This window comes from Trachinotus anak, unplaced genomic scaffold, assembly GCF_046630095.1.
Source record: "Trachinotus anak isolate AG129_WGS33_773 ecotype Australia unplaced genomic scaffold, CSIRO_AGI_Tana_v1 ptg000011l, whole genome shotgun sequence".
Taxonomy (NCBI): domain Eukaryota; kingdom Metazoa; phylum Chordata; class Actinopteri; order Carangiformes; family Carangidae; genus Trachinotus; species Trachinotus anak.
The window spans coordinates 24,264,985-24,290,877 of NW_027273862.1; the positions used below are offsets into that span (position 1 = coordinate 24,264,985).

Genomic DNA, 25,893 nt, shown 5'->3' on the forward strand with positions numbered 1-25,893 from the left:
GAACGTGAAGCCTTTGAAGACAGAGATGTTACAAATGTACTGTGTTTAAGAACAGTTTGTTGCTTTGCTTTCTTTTGTCACTGCTGTGCACAGATTTTTATTTTTTATTTTCTTGCAATGACTTAGTGGCTCATTATTGCTTCGCCCACGGCAAAACAGATAAATGTTAATTGTTGACATCTATGCGTGCACAATTCACAGGCAGACACGTGTATTTGTTTAATGTGGCACATTGTAGCTGGACTATGAAGTATGTGTTACATGTTGTGCCCACTCACTTTAATTGCCCACTCTGTGGGATGTGCTTTTATGTCACAGCTTTGGGATTCAGCATGATGGCAACGGTAATGACTGTGAACCCATTGGGAAACGACCTTTCGTCATGTCTCCACAGCTCCTGTACGGCACCTCCCTGCCCAGGTGGTCACGCTGCAGTCGCCAGTATATCACCCGCTTCTTAGAGTGAGTGTCACACATGTTGTATGACTGCACTGCTATCTCACATGTGACATTTTTAGATTTAAGTTCAAGGTTTCACGAGCCCATGATTGTTTCCAGCATCCAGGTAAAGATCTCAAATGCAATCGTAACCATACTATACATAGTTTATATATGATATATGTATGGAAGATAAAATAAGATAAATAGGAGTTTCAATTGTACCAGGTTTTGTAAATGATACATGACTCCCAGATTCCTTTGTCACGTAGAATCTTGAAAAAAAAAAGATGACAGCTTATTCTGTAGCACCTGTCATCTCAGGTCACAGCTGACTTTGTTAATTTAATGAATTGTCCTGTTCATGCCAAGCAGCAACCTCCGGGCCTGAAAAATGAAGCCAACACAAAAGTGCTGAAAACTGCAATTCTTCAAAAACGAGTCTATCCCCACAGACTCCCATGTTAAAATGCTCAACTTTACAGCAGAAATAAACCTGTTCACAGTTTGATTTAAAACAAAAAAAAAAAAAAAAAAAAAGGGTTTTGGTCTCTAGCTAATTTTTCTCTTCATGACAGCTGTGCGTGTGGTGAATTTATTGTTAGTTTGTCGTTAATAAGCTGTAATCTCAGTGTTCATTTTCTGAGCCATTTGCCTTTGTCAAGCTTTGTTAATCATGCAATAAAATTTTGTCCATGTAATTTTTGAAACGACTGGCCATGGAATTAAAGCACTGCAACCGGTGATCATCTGGAATTCAAAGAACAGCAGCCTTATATGTTTTAACATATGTTTGTGGTAGCATGGTAACAAAGAAAAATACAGAAATTTGGGAAACTCCTAATTTTGGTGATTGGAAATTGTGTTGATTTTTAGGGTGTGTAGAGTCTAGACAGTCTAAATGCTCACACACTGAGACTACAGTTAGGTAAGAGTATATTGTATATCTGCATGCCTGTCTATATCTATCCACAGTGCCTTGCGTGTGTGTGAGGCTGCTGCCACTGTCAAAGACTTCTGGCTTCAACAGGACATGTGTTGAATGTCTGAAATATCTCACTATAGTTGCCCCAGTTTCTCAGCTCCAAGCATCTGGAATCCATTTAGTGGGTGTTCAGCTACTTGACAGCATTGTAGCTTCTTGACTCCACTGGGGAAAAAAAAGGGCCGCAGGGCAATATTTACACCCGTGGGAGTTTGCAACACAAAGGCCACTGTTTTGTGTGTTTCCGTACGTGTATCTTTGCAGTTGTAATTATAAAGGAGACAGAGAGAGATGCCTCAGTGCTTAACAGCACAATTTTCTACACATTTCTTAGATAAAAGTTTTTTTTTTTTGTTTTATTTCTCAAAAGTAATTTGCCTGACAATATTATATAGGACAATAATTATCATGTTTAGCATGTTAGCATGCTATTTTAACATTGTGCCCAAAGCATTGTATGGCTGTAGCTTAATAAAATTTGGTGATTAGATTTTGAGGTATATTGTTATGAACTGAGCAGTTTGATAAGTTGTACCTGCTGGTGGCACTAGATAAGAGGAGAGAGCCGTTAGAATTCATCCAAATTTCATAGCAATCCCTTAAATAAAGTTGAGATACGTCACACTGGACCAAAGTGCTGGGACGACAGCTACAGACCTGCTGACTAAGGATGTGATGATAACGGTTTTACTCTATTGGTTGTGATATTTTTGGCTGGAATAGTCGTAGAGTGATAATTTGAAACAGTGACACCCCTTCTACCAACTTAGCCCACACAGCTGGAGCGGCTTCAAATAAAGGATACTTGTATTCTTAGTATTCTTTTGATGGTTGTCTCCTGCATGAACGCCTGTCTCACAATGAAACTAACAGGCTATCACTGTCAGGAGCCTGTATTGAATTCCTGTAGGCCACAATTTTGAGTTAGGGAGGAAGAGTTTTGAAGTTAGATATCTTGAAAACTACTGGATGGATTGTCACAATAACTCATGTTTCCCATAGATAATCTGCCTGACTTTACATCTAGCACTCTCCTCATGTCAACGTTGTATCAACAATCCAAGCAACCTCAGCTGTACATTGCGATTAGTGCTAATTAGCAGATGTTGTCACTCTCAAATGCTAAACTAAGACTGTGAACATTATGCATGCTAAACATGAGCATGTTAGAGTGTGGTGGGCGTACGTGGCTGTAGAGCCTTAGACTCGTTTCCTGATGCAGGTATGAGTTTATTACTGCTAATAATTCTGCTGGAGTCACATGCTGAGTAGAAATTTTGACAGAATGAAAATGACGATTGAAATCTGCTAAGTGTTGACAGAACACAGCAGACCGAGACACCAAACCGCTCCAGAATAACTTATCCAACGTTATGGTAAAAAGCATTTATGTATGTATGATGAGGCCATTTTCAGTGACTGAGGCAAGATAACCATTGAAAGGACAGATCAATAAAACATAATAACCCCCCCTTCTCTCTCAGTATCTTGTCTTGTAACCTCCACATCCAGCTACCACTCCACTCCAGATCCACTGTATTGATCATTATCTACACATGAGACTTTACAACCGATGTTTGTCTTCTCATCTCATTTCTATAAATGCCAGCATTTCCCCTCATTTTCTCTGTTTGATCTCTTTCACAGACAACAAGACAAGGACTCTATTGTAGATCTATCTAGTTGTCCCGCAGGCCTCTGCTGCTCATGCTGCCTCACAGCTTTGGTCTGTAGGTGTTATTTTATGTGGAATGTGAAAGGTCACACCGAGTTAAGTGCTTTAGATATTATCACATAGATGGGCTGTTAAACAGAGCCAGAGTCTGTCCAGAGGAGAATTACCTAAAGGCCATAGAGGCAATTTTTTTTTTCACACATAACACAGAAATATATGAAATATATAGATTCAACAAAGAGTTCATTAATTGTTGTACACATTTCCAGGAAAGCTGGTCTTGACAAAGGCTGCAGTAGGACCTAATTTGCCTTCTGAGCTGCTTTTCAGTCCAGAAGCACTCATGGAGAACATTTTAATTGCTGCTGTTCAGTAGTCAATGTGAGGTCATCTTACAATTATGATTCTCTTGTCAAATGCATAAACAGTCAGCTTCAGGTTCTTTAAATTCAAAATGCATATCTTTTTAATTCATGAGGGTATTTTCTACATAATGGGACATAATGCAACACGTGACAGAACTCGACCAATGTTGATTTGTTGGAGATCAAAGTAAAATGAACAATGATTGCATCGCATTTGTGTATGTGAAAGGGGTTGCTTGCCATGAGAAAAAATTATCACCTGACTGCAGTTCCCCTCAGTTATACGGAGCATTTTAGGATCTTTCCTTCATTGTTTTGATACACTCTCACTGTTCTCATCAATGTTGTTTTCACATGCAGCAATCAGCTCAATAACAAGACTACTTCAAAATCTGGTGTATGGCTGGACATTGTATGGTCAATGTGCAAAATTGAACACATTGTTGAAAACTGTTTAATTGACATCATCGCATCCTATTCGCTTTCTGCCTATAGTGAGATGGTTTCAGCCCTTTATTGCTTTGCTTCTCTCCTTCTCCCTGTGCTCACACAGAGGCGCAGTGTGAACAGGCAAGGCTTGGGGCTCCATGCATAAGCAGACCCCCAAAGACTGACAATCTTCACTCCACAGCAATGTCTCAAAATGCAGCTAACTCCCCCTTAAACAACCAATGGATTTGCAATGACATTTTAGTGGGAAACCTCCCTAAAGGGGCCCCATGTCATTCTGTGGACAATTTACAACAACAACTCAGAAGCAGTCTTGCCAACTATTTGAAAACCTTTCAAAATATGCACACACAAAATTATATTTAATTTTAATCTAACTAAACTGGCTGTTACTACCCATATAATTAGCTATTTTTTTCATGCAGTCACTCAATCTGCATCTAAATCTAACACTTTAACATTAAAAAACTGTGTAACTGAAATATCATGAATAGAGCAGTGAAATAAATTAATGAATTGTTTTGTATATTTTGACAAAACAAAATCAAACTTGGATAGTGAATTTAAGTCATTTAGAATAAAAAGAATGGGGATTGTTAGGTACACCCATTCACAGCTTGTTCATGTCTCTCTCTGGCTGGTGATTGGACTTATGGTGTTCAGAGCTTCTTTAGTGAGGAGGAGAGGAGTTACTGTCAGCCCAAAAAGCTCCTAGATGAGAAGATGGCTACGTTGCCAACACTGCTCGGAAGGAAACCTCCTTAAAGGGGCTTCATGTGTTGAGCGCTGGCCTTATAATGTGGGCTGTTTGCATTGTGCCAACATTTAAGTTATTTACTTATTTATTTAGGTTTTTCATGTTTTACTTATAATTATATTTTTGAAATTTCTACTAACGTGAACATTTGGAATTTTAAAAGATTTGGGAGGCCACCTGCCTATTTTTTGCCTCAGGCCTCAGCCGACTCTAGAATCACCACTCTGCTCGCATATACAGTATTTTAATGCAGCCAAATTTCCAACAAAGCTGTTCTCATTTACATGCTTTTCTGTTTCTGACGTCAGACAACGGACCAGGTCTTAAACAGTGACTGAAACATGGCCCATTAAGACTACATGTAAACTTCCAAGCCATTTCTAAGCTTCTGCTCAGTGGTTAGCACTGTTGCCTCACAGTCAGAGGGTTCTGGGCTTGAACTTTCTGGCCAGCTGGGGTCTTTCTGTGTGGAGTTTGCATGTTCTGGTGGGTTTCTTCATTCAGAGTTCCCCTCTGGGTGATCCAGCTTCCACAGTCCAGAGACATGCACATTAATTGGCAACTCTAAATCGCCTATAGGTGTGAATGTGAGCGTGAATGGTTGTTTGTCTCTATGTGTAAGTCATATGACAGACTGGCAACCTGTCTAATGTCAGCTGGGATTGGCTCTAGCCCCTCCACTACCCTCAAAGGATAAGTGGTATAGCTAATGGCTGGATGGATGAACATCCTGTGCAAGTTCTTAACATGTTGTTAGCGACATAGGCCACCGATTTGTTTGCAGCTTCTCACAGTAGGTGTTCAATCATTACAGTGTAAAATAATGTAGTAGGATTATTCAAGAGCAGTGGGCCAGACCTTTAATTTATATGCGCTCTCTATATGTTAATTTACAAGAAAGGTTGGAAGTTTGACTGCAGTAAGCTTCATTTGTGCTTATTTAGAAGGTCAAAACACATTGTGCCTGAAGAGCATGTCAGCTTCATCCAGACTCTCTGCTAAGTTTCCCTAATGACATTCCAAAAGGGTCTCTTCAAACAAATTATGCAATAATTGAAATGCATTAAGAAGTCACATACATGTGCAGTATATCAACACTCGGGTCATTGAGGTCAATTAAAATGAAATTGCTTTCAATCATATTCATTTTTTGATAGGTGACTTAATTGAATGTGCATGTTTTAATTGGAGAGATACTTTTAATGTGCTTTGAATTGAATGTTATTGCTTCTGCTGAAGATGTTAACAAACACCACAGCAGCATCATTGCAATTTATGTAAAGGATAATTGCTTTGTCACACCTTTTTCTTGTAGATTTACCAACATGCAGAATCAATCAGAAGATTTAAATTGCACCTTTCCCATGTCTGTGATGTTTAGTTGGCCATTCAAAGCGTGTAGCACTCAACAGACTTTTGCAGAGCATAAGTAAAAAAGCAGTGTGGCTGAAAATGTTGGCTGTATTGCTATGAAAGTTTGTATAGACTTGCATGTCCCCCTCAGGATGCACTATAGTAACTCTGATGATTTCCCTGTTTTTTTTTTTATATAGCACCATCACAAGATCAACATTTTGACTTATCTATTATTTGGTTAATGACCAAATACCTGCAAAACTAATGCTGCATTTTCTGTGTCATTTAGCAAACTAATAAGCTAAACTGAGATACCAAGCATAATGAATATTACCTTCTAAACCTAAGCATGTCAGGATTGTTATTGTGAACAATTACCACTTTGACATGAGCATTTAGCTGAAGATAACGCTTCACAGCTTCTATTTGTATTACAGAACAAGTGGTAGAAAAAGAAGCAAAACAAGAGGGCGGCTTTGAACCACTGGTGACAGCTCTTGTCGAGAAAAGGAATAAAGTTTGATGCTGAACTTGCAGCACTGCTTCTCTCACTACTTTTCCTCTACTAGCATTATGGCTTAGTTAAGTTTCAGCACATTGTTCCTCGTACGTATTTTCACTTCACTTGTTGTGTGTGGAATATATCTTCATCTCTGAGTATAATGAAAACTAAGATAATTCACAAGATAATTCACCAAATGTCACAGATGGAAATGTAGGATAAAAAAACGAGCTTACTCTACATTGCTGTATTATTTCTGAAGATTATTCCTTTAATCAAGCATGTGATATATTGAAGGAAACTTATCCTTGTCATTACATTCCACTCCACAGCTGGCAGGCCTGTTAATAGAAGACTGTGATACCAGTTATTAATTTTCCTGGAAAAGTGCACTATGATAATACATCTTCAGAATCGAGTATTCGCCCTGGTAATCGCACAGTTAAAGACGAGCAGACTTAATTTCTTTGTGTGTTGATTGTCAAGTTGTGGGAGAAGAGGGAATCGTGAGAATTGTTCTTTGAAATAAAGGAGCCATGCACAGACTATGTGCCTGTGTTTGACAATAAAATACAGTTTTTAAAAGGACTTACAGGACTGATTTACAACTTAAAAATAAATAAATAAATAAAAGCAGGTATTCACTGGTGCTTTATCATTGTAGATCCAGGGTGGCTTCCCAGAGCTTGAAATTTGACTTTCAGTTAGCCCCACCAAGCCAGTCAGTTTAACTTATGGCAGAACAATGTGCCAAATTACACAGTCATGCTTGAGTTCGAATTTATGGCCTGTAGTTATAGACCTGACATTTAGAAAGCCAATGGAATTTGTGTATTAGTTTCTTATCGGCTGGCATCCAGTCATTCTACACTTTCATTAATTTTCTTACGTCCTCATATTTATGCCCGTGTTTTTATTTGATTGTAATCATCAATCACATAATGTCATCTCCCTGTAAAGGGCTTTGTTCAGCATTAGTAGTGTGAATGTTGGAATGTTCTCTGTAAATAAATTAATTGACTGCCTGCCTTGCTGCCTGTCGCAGGCACATTACCTTTTACACATTTTTGGTCAGTGAATATTTAGAACTAGAGCTTAAGATTAGTTTATCTTAAGAATTTCTGCACAACCTTGGTGTTAAAGTGGGAGTTTACAAGATCCTTATGTGCCGTGTCATTTTTTCTTGGAATATCTGTTGATGAGGATTGTTTGTTCATTTCTGCTCTTTATTCTGAGAAAAACCTTGTTCCTTCTGTGAGAAACTTCAAGTGCATTACACTTGAGGGCATTGGCTAATTCCTGTGAAAAAAACCCTGCCCATCTGTTCATGTCCAGAATAATTAATGTAGTCTTTCTAAAATCATTCATGCTTGAAACAATCAACTGAAGAAAAATGATTAAAAAAAATCTTTTTGTACTTGTGTTTATTACAAAGAGACTTTAATAAAGTGTACTCACTAGCTTGTGTTTTGTTTTGTTTTTTTAAACTATCCACCTCCTCCCACCCCTCACAGTCGCGGCTGGGGCTGGTGCCTTGATGATGCCCCGGTGAAGGATAAGCTGTCTCTGAACTCGGTGCTGCCTGGGGTTCTGTACAGTGCTGCCCATCAATGTCGGCTGCAATATGGATCTGGGTCCCTGCTGTGTGATGACATGGACGTAAGACTATAACAACAAACACACCAAAATGAATCCATAACAAAGCTTCACACAGTTGTATTCTCCTGCTCTTTTCTACTGAACACATTTGTCCTCATTTGTTCTTTTCTACTTTGCCCCAGAGCTGGCGCCTGTGGAAAACAAATTTTTAACATGACTTAAAAATTATGCATGCTGCACACACCTATAGGATTATTACACCTCACATGCACACACATACACACACACACACACACACACGAATAGATCAACAAATCCATTAAATGCATACCATCCACACACTATTGCATGAAAGTGACACTCTGACTTTGATTTCAACAGAGCTAATAACATTTCCCGAAAATGTCAGCACTTAAAGCAACAACCATCAAGTTAAGTCACCTGTAAAAAGCTCAGACACCTCTGCTAATAAGTTGAGAATAGGTTCTACTGAAGATCAGCATCTAAGGCACATTCTGTCCTGTAGGCTGTCTATGATAAAACTAACAAAACTATTAGTGTCATAAACAATAGGCTAACACAAAAGTCCAACCAAACAAATATAAGCAGTCCACACAAAGCAGTTGAGGCCCCAAATGTCAATGCATGTTTGAATGCAGTAACACCACAGGCATGACATTGAAAACGCTGGTATAACTAGAGGTAAACTGGCCTAAAGTTGCTTTCTTGCCACCCTGACCTGCACACCGGCTCTTCAAAAACTGTCATGCAACAGTGAACTGCCTTTAAATTTCCCAGCATCCAAAAAATTCCCACTGCCCGGGTCATGTACTTGTGATCTCATTTGCTTGAAACACGTGACCATCTCTCCCAGAATAGAGTTGATAATGCTAAACCTTTTCAGTGTTCAGCTTGCAGACTAAGAGTTTCTTGATGAGGTCAGTGTGTTCAGCTTGCAGCATGTTGTTTGGTGCGTCCATCACTCAATCACACAGGCAGGGAATTTGAAGGTCAGTTCTGTTATTTCCAACAGCCTCAATTTCCGCATCAGCACATGGTCGTGTGGTTTCATCATAAACTCCACAAGTGTCATATGTGATTTCAGAATCACAAATACAGTGTCAGTCAAATGTCCAGTCCACCATTGTTCCAACAGCCTTAGCTTCTCTCTCTTATTTTTTTTTTTTTTACAATAGGTTTTCTCAGGAATTTATATATTGAATTGCAGACATCAAAAAAGCCTCCAACTGCTCTGTCCAATGAAATTACACACACAAAGTTTCTGCATACCTCCCTCCCTCTCAGACATTACACTGGACCCAACACTGATTTAGTGTTTTGCTTGTGTCAAGACCAGCATCTGATAGTTCGTCAAGCACTAAATCAATAAGTGATGCGGCATCAGACTTGTCAGTAGACGACATCGACAGCAGTCGCTCTTTCACTGTGTAGTTCTGATCCATTTAATGAATTATAATAGAGACATTTTATCTTTTTATCCCCACAACCTCAAACCTCAAAGTTCAAATCCTGGCTCCTTTTGCACCTGTGCACAGCTGACCAATCATTTTGTGAAACAGGTGTGAATGTTGGATCAGGACCCCCCCCCCCGAAACAGCCTAACAGCCTAACAGCCCAACAGCCCAATGTTTTCATTTTGACATACTGTAAACATCTCAGCATGGCCAGACAACCTGTCATCTCTTTTTAGCACAGGAGACCCCCCACTCTGTGTTTACCTGAGAGCTCAGTTTAAACTCATTATATAAGCACTGTTTATTGTGTAGTCGCCGGTGGTAACGTGGCTACAACTGAAGATTCACAAGGGGATGATTATCAAGGCTTGAACCAGGCTCAGTGTTCAAGTTTAGATTTAGATTTAGTCCGTGTTTGCTGAAGAATCTTGTAGTCTGAGCATGTTTAAAGTATTGAATCGATGCACATACATTTTTTGACACAGAATTTGACAGATACTCCTTTTCTGTGCTATACTGTGTGTTTGAATATTGCAATCTCCATTCTATATTTAATTAATTCTTTCAAAGCTGTGTGCCTTCAAAGTTTGTTAAAACGCTGTGTATTATGGCTTGGAGCAGATATAAATAATTTATATGCAGTACATCCGGCCATAGCAACAGGAGTAGCAAAAGACTGCACAGATGGAGACCACACACAAACATTTTTCCACCAGCAACGTAACAACATAGTGGCTCTATAAATACAATTTGTTACCATATGTGCAGGTTTCACAAGCACCCACAGGAAAGAAAAACAACTGTGGGATGCTTACAGATCCACAACACCATCAGCCTGCAGTTTCAAAAAACAACAAACTTAAGGAAATCCAGCCATGTCACATGGTTTCATAGAGTTTCTTTTTCATGTAGTAGGTGTATAAAATGCTTTGGGTTTAAGGCACCCTCATGAATATTCTTGTAAGTGTTTCTCATCAAGATGTTATGGTGTGTGTCCGTGAGGCAATTGTTTACATTAGCAGCCTTTTTCCTATGTGAAACCGCGGGCATTACATAATCATTTGATACACGTATACAGTAACTGTGGGTCATCACATGCATGCTGGACAAACCAAATGGGAATCTGCTCGTTAAAACATTGTGTCTCTCACTTATGCTCTTAAGTCATTCATTTATCCAACATATTAATTGTCTGCAATGGAACATCAGTCCTGCCTACATACTGTTGCTTTACATCTATTTTTATAATTTTATTCTAATTAAGTTTAGCTAAGTTTTTTTTTTATTTAAGTTTACAACTAAAATTGAGTTTTTTCCAAAATAAATGGATAAAAAGCTTGACTTCAACATCTATTGCCAAAAGCACAAAAAGCACAAACCAGAATTCAGGAATTTACAATGACCAACCTGAAGTGGCTTACAGCACTTCCCTGCAGGCATTGCTGCCCAAACTGAGCTGTTTCTGCTGCAGCTTGAGGACATGAATGTGGCTGGTTTGCTGCAGTCACCATAAACATGTGCAGGAAAGGCAGATTCAAAATAATATACTGTAATTCCATATGGAAAGTGGAAAGCTACTAGAATGCAAAAGAAGCACATTTGCCCTTAGAGCATGTTTTATTTGTTTACTCTCTGAACAAATAAAGATGTTTACTTTGCATTCAGTCTTATTCTCCATATCCTTTGTTGCAAAAACTCTACATCACTGATTTATTCAGAGTTTATAATAATATTTTCAAATAAGCCATAATGGTGGACATCATCCCACAAAAGTGAGACATCGTGATGGATTTAGTCTGTTTTCCCTTCATTTCTCGTCAGTAGTTCCTAGGTGTTTATTACATTATTATTATTACAACACCCACAGAGACCAACTTCTTCACTGTAAAGCACGACCTTTTACTTTATACTGTATCACTATTTAGCAGATACACTGCAGCATTTAACGTAACATAAGGCAGCACATACTTAGGACAAGCTTTATACATGAGGTTACACTGACAATAGTTTTGTAGTGGAGCTTTTTGGATGTACATTCTAGAGAGGACTACAGTTTCATAGAACTGAAGAAGCAGAGTCTGGGGCATTGTTTTGTATTCTTGGCCAAAGGGATTACATAAATTGCTCAATACATGGATAGTTTTGGGATTTGGGAGGGTGTCTATAATGATTTGTTTATTTTCTCATGAGATGCAGCCAGAGAAGGATGTCAGGACAAATCTCCTGACGGCTCAGATAGTAATGTGGTAGGAGAGGGAGAATCAGATTCAGGTTGTGAGCTCTACAGATCCTTTTTTGTAGAAGCACCAGAATATCTCTGCAGTGAAAATCGGTTCTGTATCTCTTTCCCAATCTTAATCTTTGTGTTGGCAGTTGCTTATTATTAATCGGAAAAGCACTTAAATATTGCAACTTATTATTGCATTTGAAATTTGAAATGCTGAAATCATTCACTTCTCAGAAACGAATCCTATTGTATGACTATTTTGCCCACAATGTAAACTGTCCTCAACATATTCATCACAAATGTCAAGCAACAGCAACAGGAATCAGCCTAGACACCAATCAGCCAGGAACAGTTCAATGACCTTTTGGTGTTATCAGTCTGCACAGATTTTTTTTTTTTTTTTACCACTGTAGGAAATAAAGTCCTTATTGGTCTTTTGATCCATTATTGTTGCAAATACAGGTCAGTCTGTTGTTCTGTTAAAGGTCCTTTTTCTCAGCGAGCTGATATTACTTTATACAGCGAGAGCCCTGAGAGCTCAGTGCACTGCGGCTAAAGTAAACAAATGCAAAAGGAAAAAAACGGCAGCAGCAAATATAGAAACACACTGCAAGGTCCAAATTGTGCTGTCAGAATGTCTTTGTGTTTCTCAGGTACTCTGAGTCACTGAGCATTGAGTTGTCACAGCCACCATAGCTTTTGCATAAAGGATGAAAATTGCACTCAGCTTGTGCTGTGCGATAGACACGTTTTCAAAAACTGAAAAATTGCATGAGCTGTAACCTGAAAGGATTCTATAGAGATTGTCATTCAGAAATTATTATTAAAGAGATCATTATTTGATAATTATTCGAAACTAATGAATAAGTTTAAAGGTATAGTTTAGAATTTTTGGGAGATATGGTTATCCACTTTTTTTCATATCTGTACCATAAATGTAAAGTTAGAGCCTGGAGATAGTTAGGAAACAGGGTGAAACAGTAAGACTGACTCTGTCCAACAGTAACAAAAACTGCCTCCCAGCACCTCTAAAGCTCAATAATTAACACATCATGTCACATTTTTTAATCCATTGAAATACAGAAGCAACATGATGCAGTTTCTGGGGTTTATGTGGTGGACAGTCTCCGCCTGACGACAAGACTCTGCAACCGCCCATGCAACCACAGCACGTGGCTTTTACACTTTGGTTTTTGCACAGATCAGACAAACAAGATATGATGTGGTAATTAATGAGCTGTAGAGGTGCTTGGTAGGAAGATTTAGTTTTACCCTTGAGGGGTTTTAAGTGCACATTTTACACATTAAGAAATGTCCCTATTGTACCAGAGAGCATGATGCATAGAACCACTGGCTACTAACCAAGAGTAGAATTCAAAACTAATAACTAACATAAACTACATTTATTACGTAAAACACCAGCAGTAATAATAATTGGAGGGCACTAAATATTGTTATTTTTTAACACAAAATGAAAAAAACAAGGTAATCTCTTCCAGTCACACAGCAGATCACTCAATATGCTTGTTTTCACTTCATTTACGGTTCAAATGCAGCTTGTAAGCCTATTTACATTTGTCGGGAAAAAGGCACTGAACATTTTCATGCTTAGGAGACCATGTAAAAATAAATTAATGGTAAACAACAGCATGTTTGTCAGGCAAAACAGTCTGTGGAAGTAAGACATTAATCTCTCTTTGCTTTCCTAGAATGTATGCAGCACTCTGTGGTGCACAGTGGGAACAACCTGCCACTCAAAGCTGGATGGGGCTGTGGATGGGACCAGCTGTGGCGAGGACAAGGTACGTCTCACTGTCGGTCTTTGATTTCTAAAAGGAAGGACTGTAGTTCGTGTTTGCAGTATTTACTTTTAGGAGCTTCACAAGAGCCAAAGTGTGGAGAAAAGCGCTGCCCCGAGACTTTCAGAACCCTTTTTCAGAATATAACTCTCCCTCAACAACACACACATGGTTGTGTGACCATGTTGCTCAGTTTAAGTCACCTTTATGAAGAGAGGACTATAAATAATTCAGTTATTACCCTAACAGTCTTGTGATACTGGATGATAATGACTGTGGCATTAAGATGGTGTGCAGAAAACTACACCAACACACAAAGCAATTAGTTATAATTAGTGTTCATAAGGAAATGGTGTAGCCAAGCTTGTAAAGTCAACCATATCCTGAGCTAAACACATCTCTCCTCATAATTAATGTAGTAAGTGATGGTCTAAATCCAAAGGTTACCCTCATTAAACAGTTGGCATGTTATAGCACTTTCCCTCATTTCCCCTGAAAGTTAATGCTTTAGTCACTAAAGTGTGCTGCCTCCACTTTACAACACTGTGGAAGATTTAAAAATGACTCAGCTGTACAATGTGCAGAAGAAAAAGTAAGGCAATGAAATGGACGTGATAAAACTTTAACAATAACTTCTTAGCTCTTTTTTAAAATGCAAAGATATGTGGAGATGTGCAAACTATTGCTGTATGACTGTCTGTCTGTCTTCAGACAACATGGTACCAGAAAGGTTTTGATGTTTTTTTTACCAGTGGTGTTTCAGTGGGGAGTGTGTAGCATCTGGATTTCACCCTGAGAGTGTGAATGGGGGCTGGGCATCCTGGAGCGAGTGGTCAGCCTGTTCAAGGACATGTGGAGCTGGTGTCCAGAGTGCCCAAAGAGACTGTGATAACCCAGTGTAAGTCATTCAGCCATAAATACTTTAAAATGCTGGCAAGTTTTCATGTTTTGAACTCTTGTTTTGTTTTGTTATTTATTTGGGGAGAGTAAGGCTGAGCTAATAAGTTTTGCTTTTATTTGATGTATTTTGATTTTAATTCTGTCGTTTGATTTTATTGTTTTAATTGTGAAGCATTTTGTGACTAGTGTCTGTGCAAAGTGCTATATAAATAATAACGCTTGCCAATAAAAAGTACGGTTAAACCTGAACTTGCACTTTACCTAAAGAAGAGAAACTCCTCATTATCAGTTATGTATCAAACACTTTGTATGAACATGGACATTAGCATGCAATACATGGGCAGGTGTTGTGATTGATGTATTGATAATGAAAAGAGCATCTAGAAGTAACTTAATTCACATATTTTTATCTTTCACCAGCCAGCTGGTGAGAGACAGAAGAGCCTGTTATGTAATCTACATCGGAGCATATGTTTGCCAAAACTTGCAGCACGGAGAACTGCAGCATTTGTTTTTAGGCTGCCTTTTTTTGTATATTTGACACAACTTGTTTATACTGTGTATTCTTTAATTGTTCTCAAATATTAATATTTGTGTCGGCCTTTACAGCTTTTTGGACAAAAAAAGTGTACAACTTATTTTTAGATATTTTTTCTGTGCGATAAAAATATTTTTCTTACTTGATTAACTCAAGCATGATATCAATAACTCTTGCCCATACAGAAATGTAATATATGACATATATGTCCCCATATGAAGAGTGATGTTGCCATATATGCACCCTCTATGAAGTTTATAGTATATGATATAATCATAGTAAAATAAAAAAAGGACTGAATATTAAAAATATCTATACAATGAATTTTTATATAGTGCCAAATGTTGAAACCATCTATGTTTATGATGTGTATTTAATTTATATATGCAGGTTTATTTAAAAGAGTTTACATATGAAAATTCAATATGCATATATATGTTTTTCTTATTAATTTCTCATTAATTTTAAACATCTTCATCTTCTCATTCAGGAATAGTGGTCTTTTCTCGTACCATAGAGGGATAGTGGGCTCTCTGTATAGAATATCAACATACAGTATGTTGACAGGCTTTGGGATGGATATATATTTATGTAACATATGTCTACAATATTAGCATGCATACATAAACATACATATTTTACATTTTATGGGCTATATATCATATGACATATGTCATATGATTTTTTCCCATTTCTAATAGGTTTCATATATTTGTAATTATAATTATAATGTAATATAATTCATAATTTTTACACACATTTTTATTTTATATGTACGTATATTTTATATATGTAAATTCAATGTACATATATTACGTTTATGTATGGATCAGTTGAAACATTTCAGTAAATGTGTGAGTAAAGTGTAAAAAGTAGTTGTATGTAGAGGTTTTTGCCACTCAGGGAATCAATATGTTTTACGGCAGTTTGGGAATAATGTGTCAGTTATACAACGCAGCTATTCAGAAACTTCAGTGTCACCCTGCAAAATGTGAGCAGTTGCTCAGAGCAAGAATGGTGTCTTATCAATACACCACTTTGTTCTTTCTGACTGTGTCTGCAAAATGAAGTGACCTAAATAAAACAAAACTTTTCATGCTTATCAATTCAAATGTGAGCTCAAACACATATTTTAAAATGTACTCTCTTTACACCACCATCTTTCATCATATCATGATTTTTTAAAGGCAATGAGCAGAACTGAAATAACATCTCTGACCATCCTACAGTCCTAAGAACAGAGGAAAGTATTGTCTGGGAGAACGACGGAGGTACAAGATCTGTAACATCAGCCCGTGTCCCCATGACCTGCCCACCTTCCGAGACGTCCAGTGCAGTCACTTTAACACCATGCCATACAAGGGCAAGTTTTACAAGTGGGAAGCAGTCATCAACAGAGGTGAGCGGATCCAACTTGCGTTGGGCTGTGACAAACTTAAACAGCACCTTTGGTTGTTATTATAAAGCACATGTTCATCCTTATCACGACTTTGTCTTTTTCCTGTCGGATCTCTCTGAAAACTCAGTCAACCCTTGTGAACTGCATTGCCGTCCACTGAATGAGCATTTCTCTGAAAAGATGCGTGATGCTGTCACTGATGGGACACCGTGCTATGAAGGCAACAGAAGCCGAGAAATGTGCATCAATGGCATCTGTAAGGTATCAGTACTGGACATACTATTCCACATGTTCACTGATGAATAATTCATATGTTTTGTTGCCTCTTCTTCAGTTCTTTTCTCTTGATTTCCAAACCATTAACTGATGAGTCCGTCCTTTTATTCTGCTCATTGCATCTGTGCTTTGTTCGGCATCCAGTACATTCAGTTGACCCTCAATTTGTTTTCTCTGCAGGCGAGTGTACATTTGACATTCTGCAAGAAAATGAGCTTGTTGATAGAAAAAATATGGTGGTTGTTATTTCTCAAGATAACAGCCTGCTCTATCATCCTGAGCCAAAATACCAGTCACTGATCCAGACACTGAGTGGACAGCAATCACAGACCTTGGGCTCTGATTTCATGACATTTTGTGACATTTTTGTCTGGCACCCACATGCTCTCAAACTCACCGGCCTCATGTTGTGTTTTAGAGGGTCAATGTTACATTAAAGGCCAAATAAGTATTTATAAAATTAAAGGTACACATATGTAATCAAAGAGGTTGATATTTGTCTCTTTGTGTTTGCCAGTTGATCATCCTTAAAAATACAGACCTAAGAAAAAGTTGAGTTCCTGGTAAATCATTTTGAGCATGAATTATGGTGTTGTGGGATTAAGCTTTTGTCAGTAATGGAACATAACTAACTACATTTATTCAAGTAAACTAAAGCACAGTTTTGTGCAGATTTTTCTAGTTGACTTGATTCTTTCCATTATTCTGCTACTTCACACCTTTGCTAGTTATTCAGATTAATAATACAAAATATGATCAACAAATAGATTATGATGTGTTATTAAAGGTTATGATACGACTACACTGATCTATGGGGGGGAACTCACAAGCTGCAGAACTGTACAATGTATGAAATATATTTTGATGGTAATGTTTTAGTAAAGTAACTGTTTGAATGCATGACTTTTACTGGTAACAGAATATTTCTAGTAGTTTTTCCACCACTTCAAGGAAAACACAAGGGTGTTTGCTTTGATTACATTGTGCCTTTGTATAGGATGTGACACCAAAGACAGAGCAGCATAGAACAATATCAAGGGGTTTTTCACTTGCATTACCTTCCATATCTGAGCAAGTCATAAGGCAAGGTGAGGAAGGGGAGTTTTCAGAGATATTTTTTGTGGCTTTTATGAAGTGATGTACGCATGAGCAGATTGTCTACAAAGGTTTATCAAGTCTTTGCGTGAATGACAGATTAGAACTGTTTGGCTTTGATTTAAATCCCTTAAGAAGGAAATGATAAGAGATATTCAGTCCCCAAATCGCTGCATGTCTGTTGCCTAATTTTGCCTTTGTTGTGTAATCACTCTAAGGTTTATCTAGATATTGCATAGTGGAATTTATTTTGTTGCGTGTGTGTTACAGAATATAGGCTGTGACTATGTGATTGACTCCAGTGCTGTGGAGGATCGCTGCGGCGTGTGTCATGGCAACGGTTCCACCTGCACAACTGTGAAGAGGACGTTCGAGGAGAGTGAAGGACTTGGTATGTTTCTTACCAAGTTTGGTGTAGCGATACAACTTTTCACAAACATTTTGGCATATTACAGCAGAAAAAGCACAGGTGTAAATAATAGAACGATTGATGGGTGAATTCCGTTTGGTTGTTTCTGTTTCCGGGTCCTGGGGTGCTTTCCATCTTGCTAACATGGCTCCCCGCCTCCCTCACTCATCTTAATTCAACAAGGATACAAGAGACACACAAGTTTAAAGCAATAGTATTTATGAAGCGTTACATCCTCTCACATTCCTTTGTTGTTTTCAGAAGACGATAATTAGTCACGATGCACGGCGTCTCAACCAGCAAACAGTCTAAAAGAAAAATCTCCTGGCACCTGTTAGACTGCTGCTCCAGCATTTAATAGGCTACAGATTTATGTGATATCACAGCATCACAGGATGTGACTGAAATAAAACCAGTAATTAAAATTTGGGTAACACTTTAAGTCACCCTATTTAGCATTCATAAGCATATACAAACATTTAATAAATGGTTTCTAACACACTAGTTGTAATCAGCCACAAGGAGATGTTTATGTGTTCATTAATGTGCAGTATTTGTCAGAACCAGTAACCTCTCCCATGAAGACATATTTCATATAATTACAACTACAAATACACCAGCCCTCACTAATATGTGCCTATAGGATTTGTTCTAGTTGCAGGTACATTAATAAATCCTTACATCTGCTTACAACAACATTATAATCTGTTACAAGCCATTTATTAAATGTTTATATTATATATTACTTATAATGGTGTTTAGTACTGAAAGAAGAGAACAGATATAAGGGAACAATAAAAACAGCTGTTAATATTCTGAATAAAATCTAAACCCTAATTAGTTTACAAAAGACAACAGGTACAGTAAGTGTGGCACATCAGGCTGATATCATAGGACTATATTAATAACTACGTTAGACTGTTCCTGGATCAGCCAAGATGCACTTGTAATAGAAAATATGAAAAGAGGAAAACAAGACAAGTCTTTCAGCTGATGATGAAACATTTATTCATTTTTAATTTGTTCAGTATTCAGATGTAATATTTTTATGCATAAACATGAATAAATGGGTAAAGAAAAAAAAAATCTGTATATACCTGTTGTTCTTGGCTCGAAGCTCCTCCGGGAGCCTCCTCTCCTCGCTCCTCGTCCAACAAGGTACATTTAAGGAATTGGAACATCTTCACAGACGGCAGACCTCAATCAGATTCTGCATTGTAGGCTGGAGGACGGAGGAGGGAGGACTGAAGCATAATTAGCAGAATGGAAAGTGCCTCTGTTATTATGAATGTTGGCTCACTGTCACTCTGTCATGGTTTACTGAGACACTTGAGTGTACCAGAGTGTACCACAAATAAGTGTTTCTTTAAAGTTCTTGAAGAAACATTTCCACAAGAAGATGGACCTGGCCATGAGGTGGCTTTTGTCTCCGCCATCTTCTCCACTATTTGTTGACAGGAGAGAGTGTGCTTCAGTTTTACTTATATCAAATGTAATGTCCATCAGGCTATGTAGATATTGGACTGATCCCTGAAGGAGCCCGGGACATCCGTATTGAGGAGATGGCTGAAGCTGGGAATTTCTTGGCGCTACGAAGTGACAACCCCAACAAGTATTTTCTGAATGGAGGCTGGACGATCCAGTGGAATGGAGAGTATAAGGCAGCTGGGACGGTGTTCACCTATGTGAGGACAGGCCACCTGGAAAACCTGACATCTCCCGGGCCCACCATGGAACCGCTGTGGGTTCAGGTACAATCAATAGCTTAACTTAATGTTTTAAGTGTACCTTGTCCCTTATGTGATCCCATACAGTGCTGAAACTGCCTGTACATTCAGAAAGAAATGAAAGTGAATTTCTTTCAGCAAAATATGAAAGCATATTTTTCTCATAGAAAACAAATTGCGAGAAAAACAACAAAACAAAACCTTGGGAAATTTGACGTATTGTGTGCCACTAGTGGAAATGATTGTTTGCATTGATCCAGTAAGCACACAGCAAGAGCGCATATACTTCATGAACGCAGGAACTGGTTTAGGATGTTTACTTGCACTGTGGTCACATAAATGTAGTTCTGGGTTTGGTTCCTGGACCAACAAGGCCCTTCTCCCAAGGTAGTATTTTCTGATACCCCAGGGTAGGCTGGATTCATTCTGACTGTAAGCCAACATAAGTTGACGGACGTGTATTTTGATGCCACTGCCACACTAGATGAGCCACATAAATGGGAGGAAGCATAAAACTTAGCTTTGTTTCCCATAGTTTCAGTGCATCATCACTACAGACTTGACCTCTCTATCTCTGTATATCATTCCTTCTTAACATCCTTAGAAGAATCCCATGTCTCTATAATTGTCCTATTTTATGCAAAAAATGCGGCTCAGATAAAGCTCCACCCTTGAGGCAGAAACACAAATGGGAAATATGCAAAAGTTATTTTTAGTTTGAGATCTAGCTCCTTATTACTGGGAATATTTTGTCTGGTAGTTTTCTTTGCATTTGTCAGAATTTGTAAGACGTTGTCTTGTGTGTTACAGCTTCTCTTTCAGGAAACCAATCCAGGAGTGCGGTACGAGTACACAATCAGTCGAAATGTCTCTGAAGACAGCGACGTCCCTGTGTCAATTTTCTTCTGGAAATACGGTTCATGGACTGAGTGCAGTGTTACCTGTGGAGCAGGTAAGAGAAACAACCAACTTCAAGTTTTGCCATATAATTTGGTGACTATACAAAGACAGACAGAGAGAGAGAGGCTGGTAAATTTTTCAGTTTTGAATGCATGTCCCAGAGTACTCAGACGCAGATTTAAAGAGCCCAATATTTATGACATCTGAGACACAAGCAGTGATATGTCATATTGGTGCTCTGTTTTCCTGGAAGTGAAATTCATTTCTACTTCACTTGGCGTTCTTGTGCCGTGTGCAGGGCATGTGGCACAAAAGTGGGACGAGAGGTGCAACAGAGTTGCATCATAAGAGAATAAAATGTTCTACTGAAAGTAATATTCAATACTACTGTTATACATTCTCCAACTGATCAAACCCTTGACCTCAGTAGCATAACACTTGACAGAGAATTGTTCCAAGAGGTATTGTTAAGTCATATATATACTTTTATATTTTTTCTATTTAAAATAAATGTTGAATGTTGATATTGTTATGTTGAAGAGGCTACAAGGAGAGGAAATACAGCTGAGCCTCTTTTTTGTGGTCAGCATCACTGTATGCACTCGTTTAAATAAAGAGGTAAGAAAAAAGAAACATATCCATTCATCCCTTCATATACAGTCAGTGACCCCTCTTCATTTCAGTTTCCTTTCAGGCGATGACTCTCAGAGTTAAGTGTCATCTTTTCTTCAGTATTGCTTTTAAATTGATCTTAAGTTTACCTAAAATCTGAAAATATTAAAGGTAAAACTGGTTTAAACAGCTGAAGGTTTTTCCAGGCTTCAACCTCAGTCTTTTGCAGCACTCAGAATAATTTGAAGATGAGTGATTAGATGTTTCTCTTTTTAGGTTTTACTTTATGATTTTATAATTTTTCTGTAAGACTTCTGCCTGTTTATCAAAGAATCTGACATTTTGTAACCCAACTGCTCATGCAAAAAAGTATAAAAGTACAGTACGAGTACAGAAATAGACAATAGCTTCGCTCCCCACCTGAAACAAATGTTGAATTTGATCATGGCAGTTGTTGCAGTAGTAACAGGCTTCACTCTCAGGAGCGGTGTCTTTGATATGGATCGTGTAGATCTATCCTCTACTTGACTGCTGAACCAGAAATATTTTTTTAAAAGAGGTATGATTACATTAGCTATCATACTATTTGGTTTTATGTAAGTGCTTCATTTCTCTGTTAGTGGTCCAACATTGTTTTCTCATACAGTCGCTGTGTATCAGCCTGGTCAGGATTATCTGAAACATGTTTTATTTATATGGCTAGAGTGAGAACAGCTGACAAAACATGTGCAAGTTTGTGTAATTGTTTTATTTGAAAATGGCCAAGAAAAAAGTTAAATTCCAGTTCATCAGTTTTCAGAGACGTATCTCATCTGGAGTTCACTTCACTTTTGAAGTTTACTCACCTGCAGCTCTGCACAGTCCTTGTTGCCTTTGTCCCCAAGTCTTTTCCCTCTATTTATTTGCCTTTCCATGCAGCGTGCAGCATAAATTGGCAAAACAGTGTTGGTATTTCTCTCTGTTCAGCATGCACTCCTTTCTAACTGCCAAGGCTAAACATCTGTCTGTGTTGGTGGAAATAGTTCAAATCTTTTCTGGTCTTTAGAGCCCAGGGTTGGATATCGGTTTGGAGGTGAAACTTATTGCTGTAAATGCCATAAGAGCAGCAGCTGTAGATGCTTCAACACTGTCCACTGGTGGAGTAAATGGCTTGGGCCTTGTTTGTCCACGCTGGGTAAGGCAAGCTACAAAAATTAACCCAAATGTCCTTTCTTTAGAAAATCCACTTCCTACTCCACTGAGAATTAGCACATCAACCAACAATACTCACATTCAAAATGCATTAGAGCACAATATCTAAAACAGTGTGAGATCACAGAGCAGTAACTGTTCAAGTAGCTCTTAAATTTAGCCAAAAAGGCCATGTAATCAACATGGCTTTGAGTGTTTTCCAGCATTTTTTTTCTCTTCCTGCCTCCACCTGTCTTTCAATCTAAGGTGGTTGCCTTGTCCTTTATCAGATGTCTTTGAAGGTGTAAATTAGCTATCAGGCACACAGTGTGGCTCCCAGCAGGCCCTGAGCAAAGGACACAGAGAGGTGAGAGGTGTCTCCTGCTCCGATGGGGTGGAAATTCCCTCAGGAGGGCAACAGTAATGATGGACAGAGGTATCACAAGAGGAGATAAATCTGTCACAGTCTCACGAGATAAGTCCTTTTATGTACTGCTTTGTGTAATGCTGTCTGAAACCTGGACGTAACACTCCTCAGTCTGGCAAATACGGAAATGTATTTCTGTCCAACTCGTCTTATTTTAGATGGAAACTTTCAGGATTTGCTGAGAAAGGACAGAAAACTGGTTTGTCATGATGTGATTTTGTTGCATGTGTTGTGTGTAAGATATTTATGTTAATGTGATACTGAGTTAACTAACAATGTGGATTAAATTGTGTTAAATTAGTGATGAAATTGATGATATGTGGTGTGAACTGATGATGTTGGATCCTGGTTTTATAATGGAGAAATGTGTTGCTGTGCGTTCAGTAATGTTGTCTACCTTTAATCATCCATGTGGTGAACAAGGTGTCACAAAAGCTTTTCCCTCCTCTCACTGGTATTCCAGGTGTTCAGAGGCAGATTGTCCACTGTGTGGAAAAGACAACTGGGATAGTAGAGGAGCACTTCTGTGACCCCTTAACCCGACCTGATGATAACCAGACCAGCTGCAACAAGGATCCATGTCCAGCCATGTGAGTTGACACTGATGACACCAGCGGTATGCACAGACACACACTCAGAGGCAAAGACAATTAGCTTTTGCAGCAGTTGCAGGAGCAAACGCTTGGACATAATCCAAGTCACCAAACCCAAAGTTGTCAGTGGTTTAGTATATGATTGCACAGCAGGAAAAAAATGCCATGTAAAAATAAACTGTATTTCCATTGTTTGTGTAATTCTGTGCAATTCTGACATAACAGGACAAACAGGTGCAAAACTTCTATTCTCTGTACAACACCAAGTGCAGTTATTCTACTGTTGTTTCAGACAAGTGCAATTTTAAACTGTGAAATTACACCATATTTTGTTGCATTTATATTTATATTGTAGATTTTTCCTCATCATAGTATAAGGACATAGTTTTACATTTTATGTTTGTTTTTATATTTTTAGCTTTTTTAATCTAATCTTAATTTAGTCTTTATTCTTTGCTGTCATAGTTCCTTTCTTGAGGAAGCAACACCTAATTTCCCCTGGGGATCAATAGTATAGCCATTTTAATAGTAAAGATTAGGTGATGAGGAAATTGCAACAGTAATAAAAAGCTGTATTACTGTTGTGCTTTCAGTTTATCAAACCGTTCCCTTCCCTGAGTGGTGTGTGGATAGCTGCAATGCTATTTTTTCACCTAATGTTGGTGGAGCATTACCACAAGTGATTTATTAAGGGAGGAGGAGGGGGGCACTCAAGAAAAAGAAGGACTCTATGGAGAATAAAACCTCTTTTTCTCATATTTCTCACACAACTTTTTGATTGTATTTTTTTCAGTCTCCCAGAATTGAGAACAAATTATGGGTATTTTGAAAGCACATCCTCTTCACAGTAGACGTGAGCGATATGCAGCTAGTTGGACACAGCTGGCAGGTTGCTGCACTGAGATCAAAGACCCACCACTCCTCAGATATTTTTACTCCCACACATATTATTGCATCAAAGTGTAGCTTGTTACCTTTTTGTAGTATCTGTGGTGAAAGACCTCAATTTGCTCTCAGTTTCCAAAAGGACTTGTTTAGATCAGCATCAGTTCCATTGCTACAGAAAATGCACTTCAGTCTTTGTTCGCTATTTCTGTGGAAGTTGCAACAATGTATGTATTGTTGAAAAGTCCTTGCATGATGTCGGACATCAACATCAAACAGTGAAAAAAATGCTTTTAAGAGTGAGCAATTTAATGAAAATGAAAATATTTTTATTTTCACTGTTGTTGGTCATTTGCTAATCCCACACAAAATTCAAGTGTGCCGAGGAACACACACAGGAACTCCAGGAAACAATGCACACACACTGCACTGTGCACGTCAGACAGTGAGCAGCAGGAGCTACACTGGAAGATGACACATTCCTGCTTTTAGAAATAAGCAATTTCATGTGTAATTATTATTTGTGAGTAATTGTTTTATAGCTAACTGTCTGTGAAGTAGTTGATTTTGTAGTAAACCAAGAATAAGCCTTAGCTTAGCACATGAAAACTCACACTTCTTGCTGTGAAGCAAACATTATCACCACCATTCTGTTCCTCTTTCTGTCTATCACACTTTAACAACATGAACATCTCAGTAATGGTTGTTCATTTGTGATGATGGTGCTTGGCTTGTAACAGTGTATTTCATCAGTGTGAAAATGTGCATTGAGTCAAGCAAATATCGCCTTTTTAGTGAAGCAAAACTAGAGACATTGCTATTGACCATCAACCAGAGTAACCCCAAAAGTGGGTATTGTGTGCTGGGGTCCGATAAAATCATACTCAGTGAACCTTTATAACAGTCATCCAAAGCTGTAATTGTGAGTGATCTACTTTTGAGCAGTTGTAATATATTGTCCTTTTCCATCACAAGTGAACAATTAAATTGGAAATCTTTGCATCTTTTGTGTCTCGGTGTTTAGATGGTGGGTTGGGGAGTGGCAGAAATGCTCAGCGAGCTGTGGGAGCTCAGGTCTGGCTAAAAGGACGGTGCTCTGCATCCAGGCAGTAAGTGTGGAGGAGCAGGAAGCCCTGCAGCCTAGTGACTGCCAACACATGCCCAAACCTGAATCGCTATCCCCCTGCAACACACACATCCCCTGCCCAGCAGACTGGACCACTGGCAGCTGGTCAAAGGTGGGTCTGGGTTGGGATATGAGCTTCTGTTTTGTTGGTAACTGTGTTGTTTCAAAAGGAAATTAAAATGCAAATTGTTCTGTCTGTCACCAGAAA

The 25,893-nt window shown here is 38.4% G+C and overlaps 1 protein-coding gene across 1 annotated transcript in view; it reads left to right on the forward strand.

The window, feature by feature from the left end:
- LOC139627963 (A disintegrin and metalloproteinase with thrombospondin motifs 7) overlaps nt 1-25,893 on the forward strand; it is a 75,195-nt gene that overhangs the window by 25,242 nt on the left and 24,060 nt on the right. Inside the window, exons 8-18 of the mRNA XM_071489194.1 lie at nt 319-462; nt 8,043-8,187; nt 13,539-13,631; nt 14,381-14,526; nt 16,296-16,465; nt 16,593-16,726; nt 18,107-18,227; nt 19,752-19,996; nt 20,783-20,924; nt 23,545-23,671; nt 25,584-25,797. Coding sequence (XP_071345295.1) covers nt 319-462; nt 8,043-8,187; nt 13,539-13,631; nt 14,381-14,526; nt 16,296-16,465; nt 16,593-16,726; nt 18,107-18,227; nt 19,752-19,996; nt 20,783-20,924; nt 23,545-23,671; nt 25,584-25,797 — 1,681 coding nt within the window. The remainder of the gene's footprint in view (nt 1-318; nt 463-8,042; nt 8,188-13,538; nt 13,632-14,380; nt 14,527-16,295; nt 16,466-16,592; nt 16,727-18,106; nt 18,228-19,751; nt 19,997-20,782; nt 20,925-23,544; nt 23,672-25,583; nt 25,798-25,893) is intronic.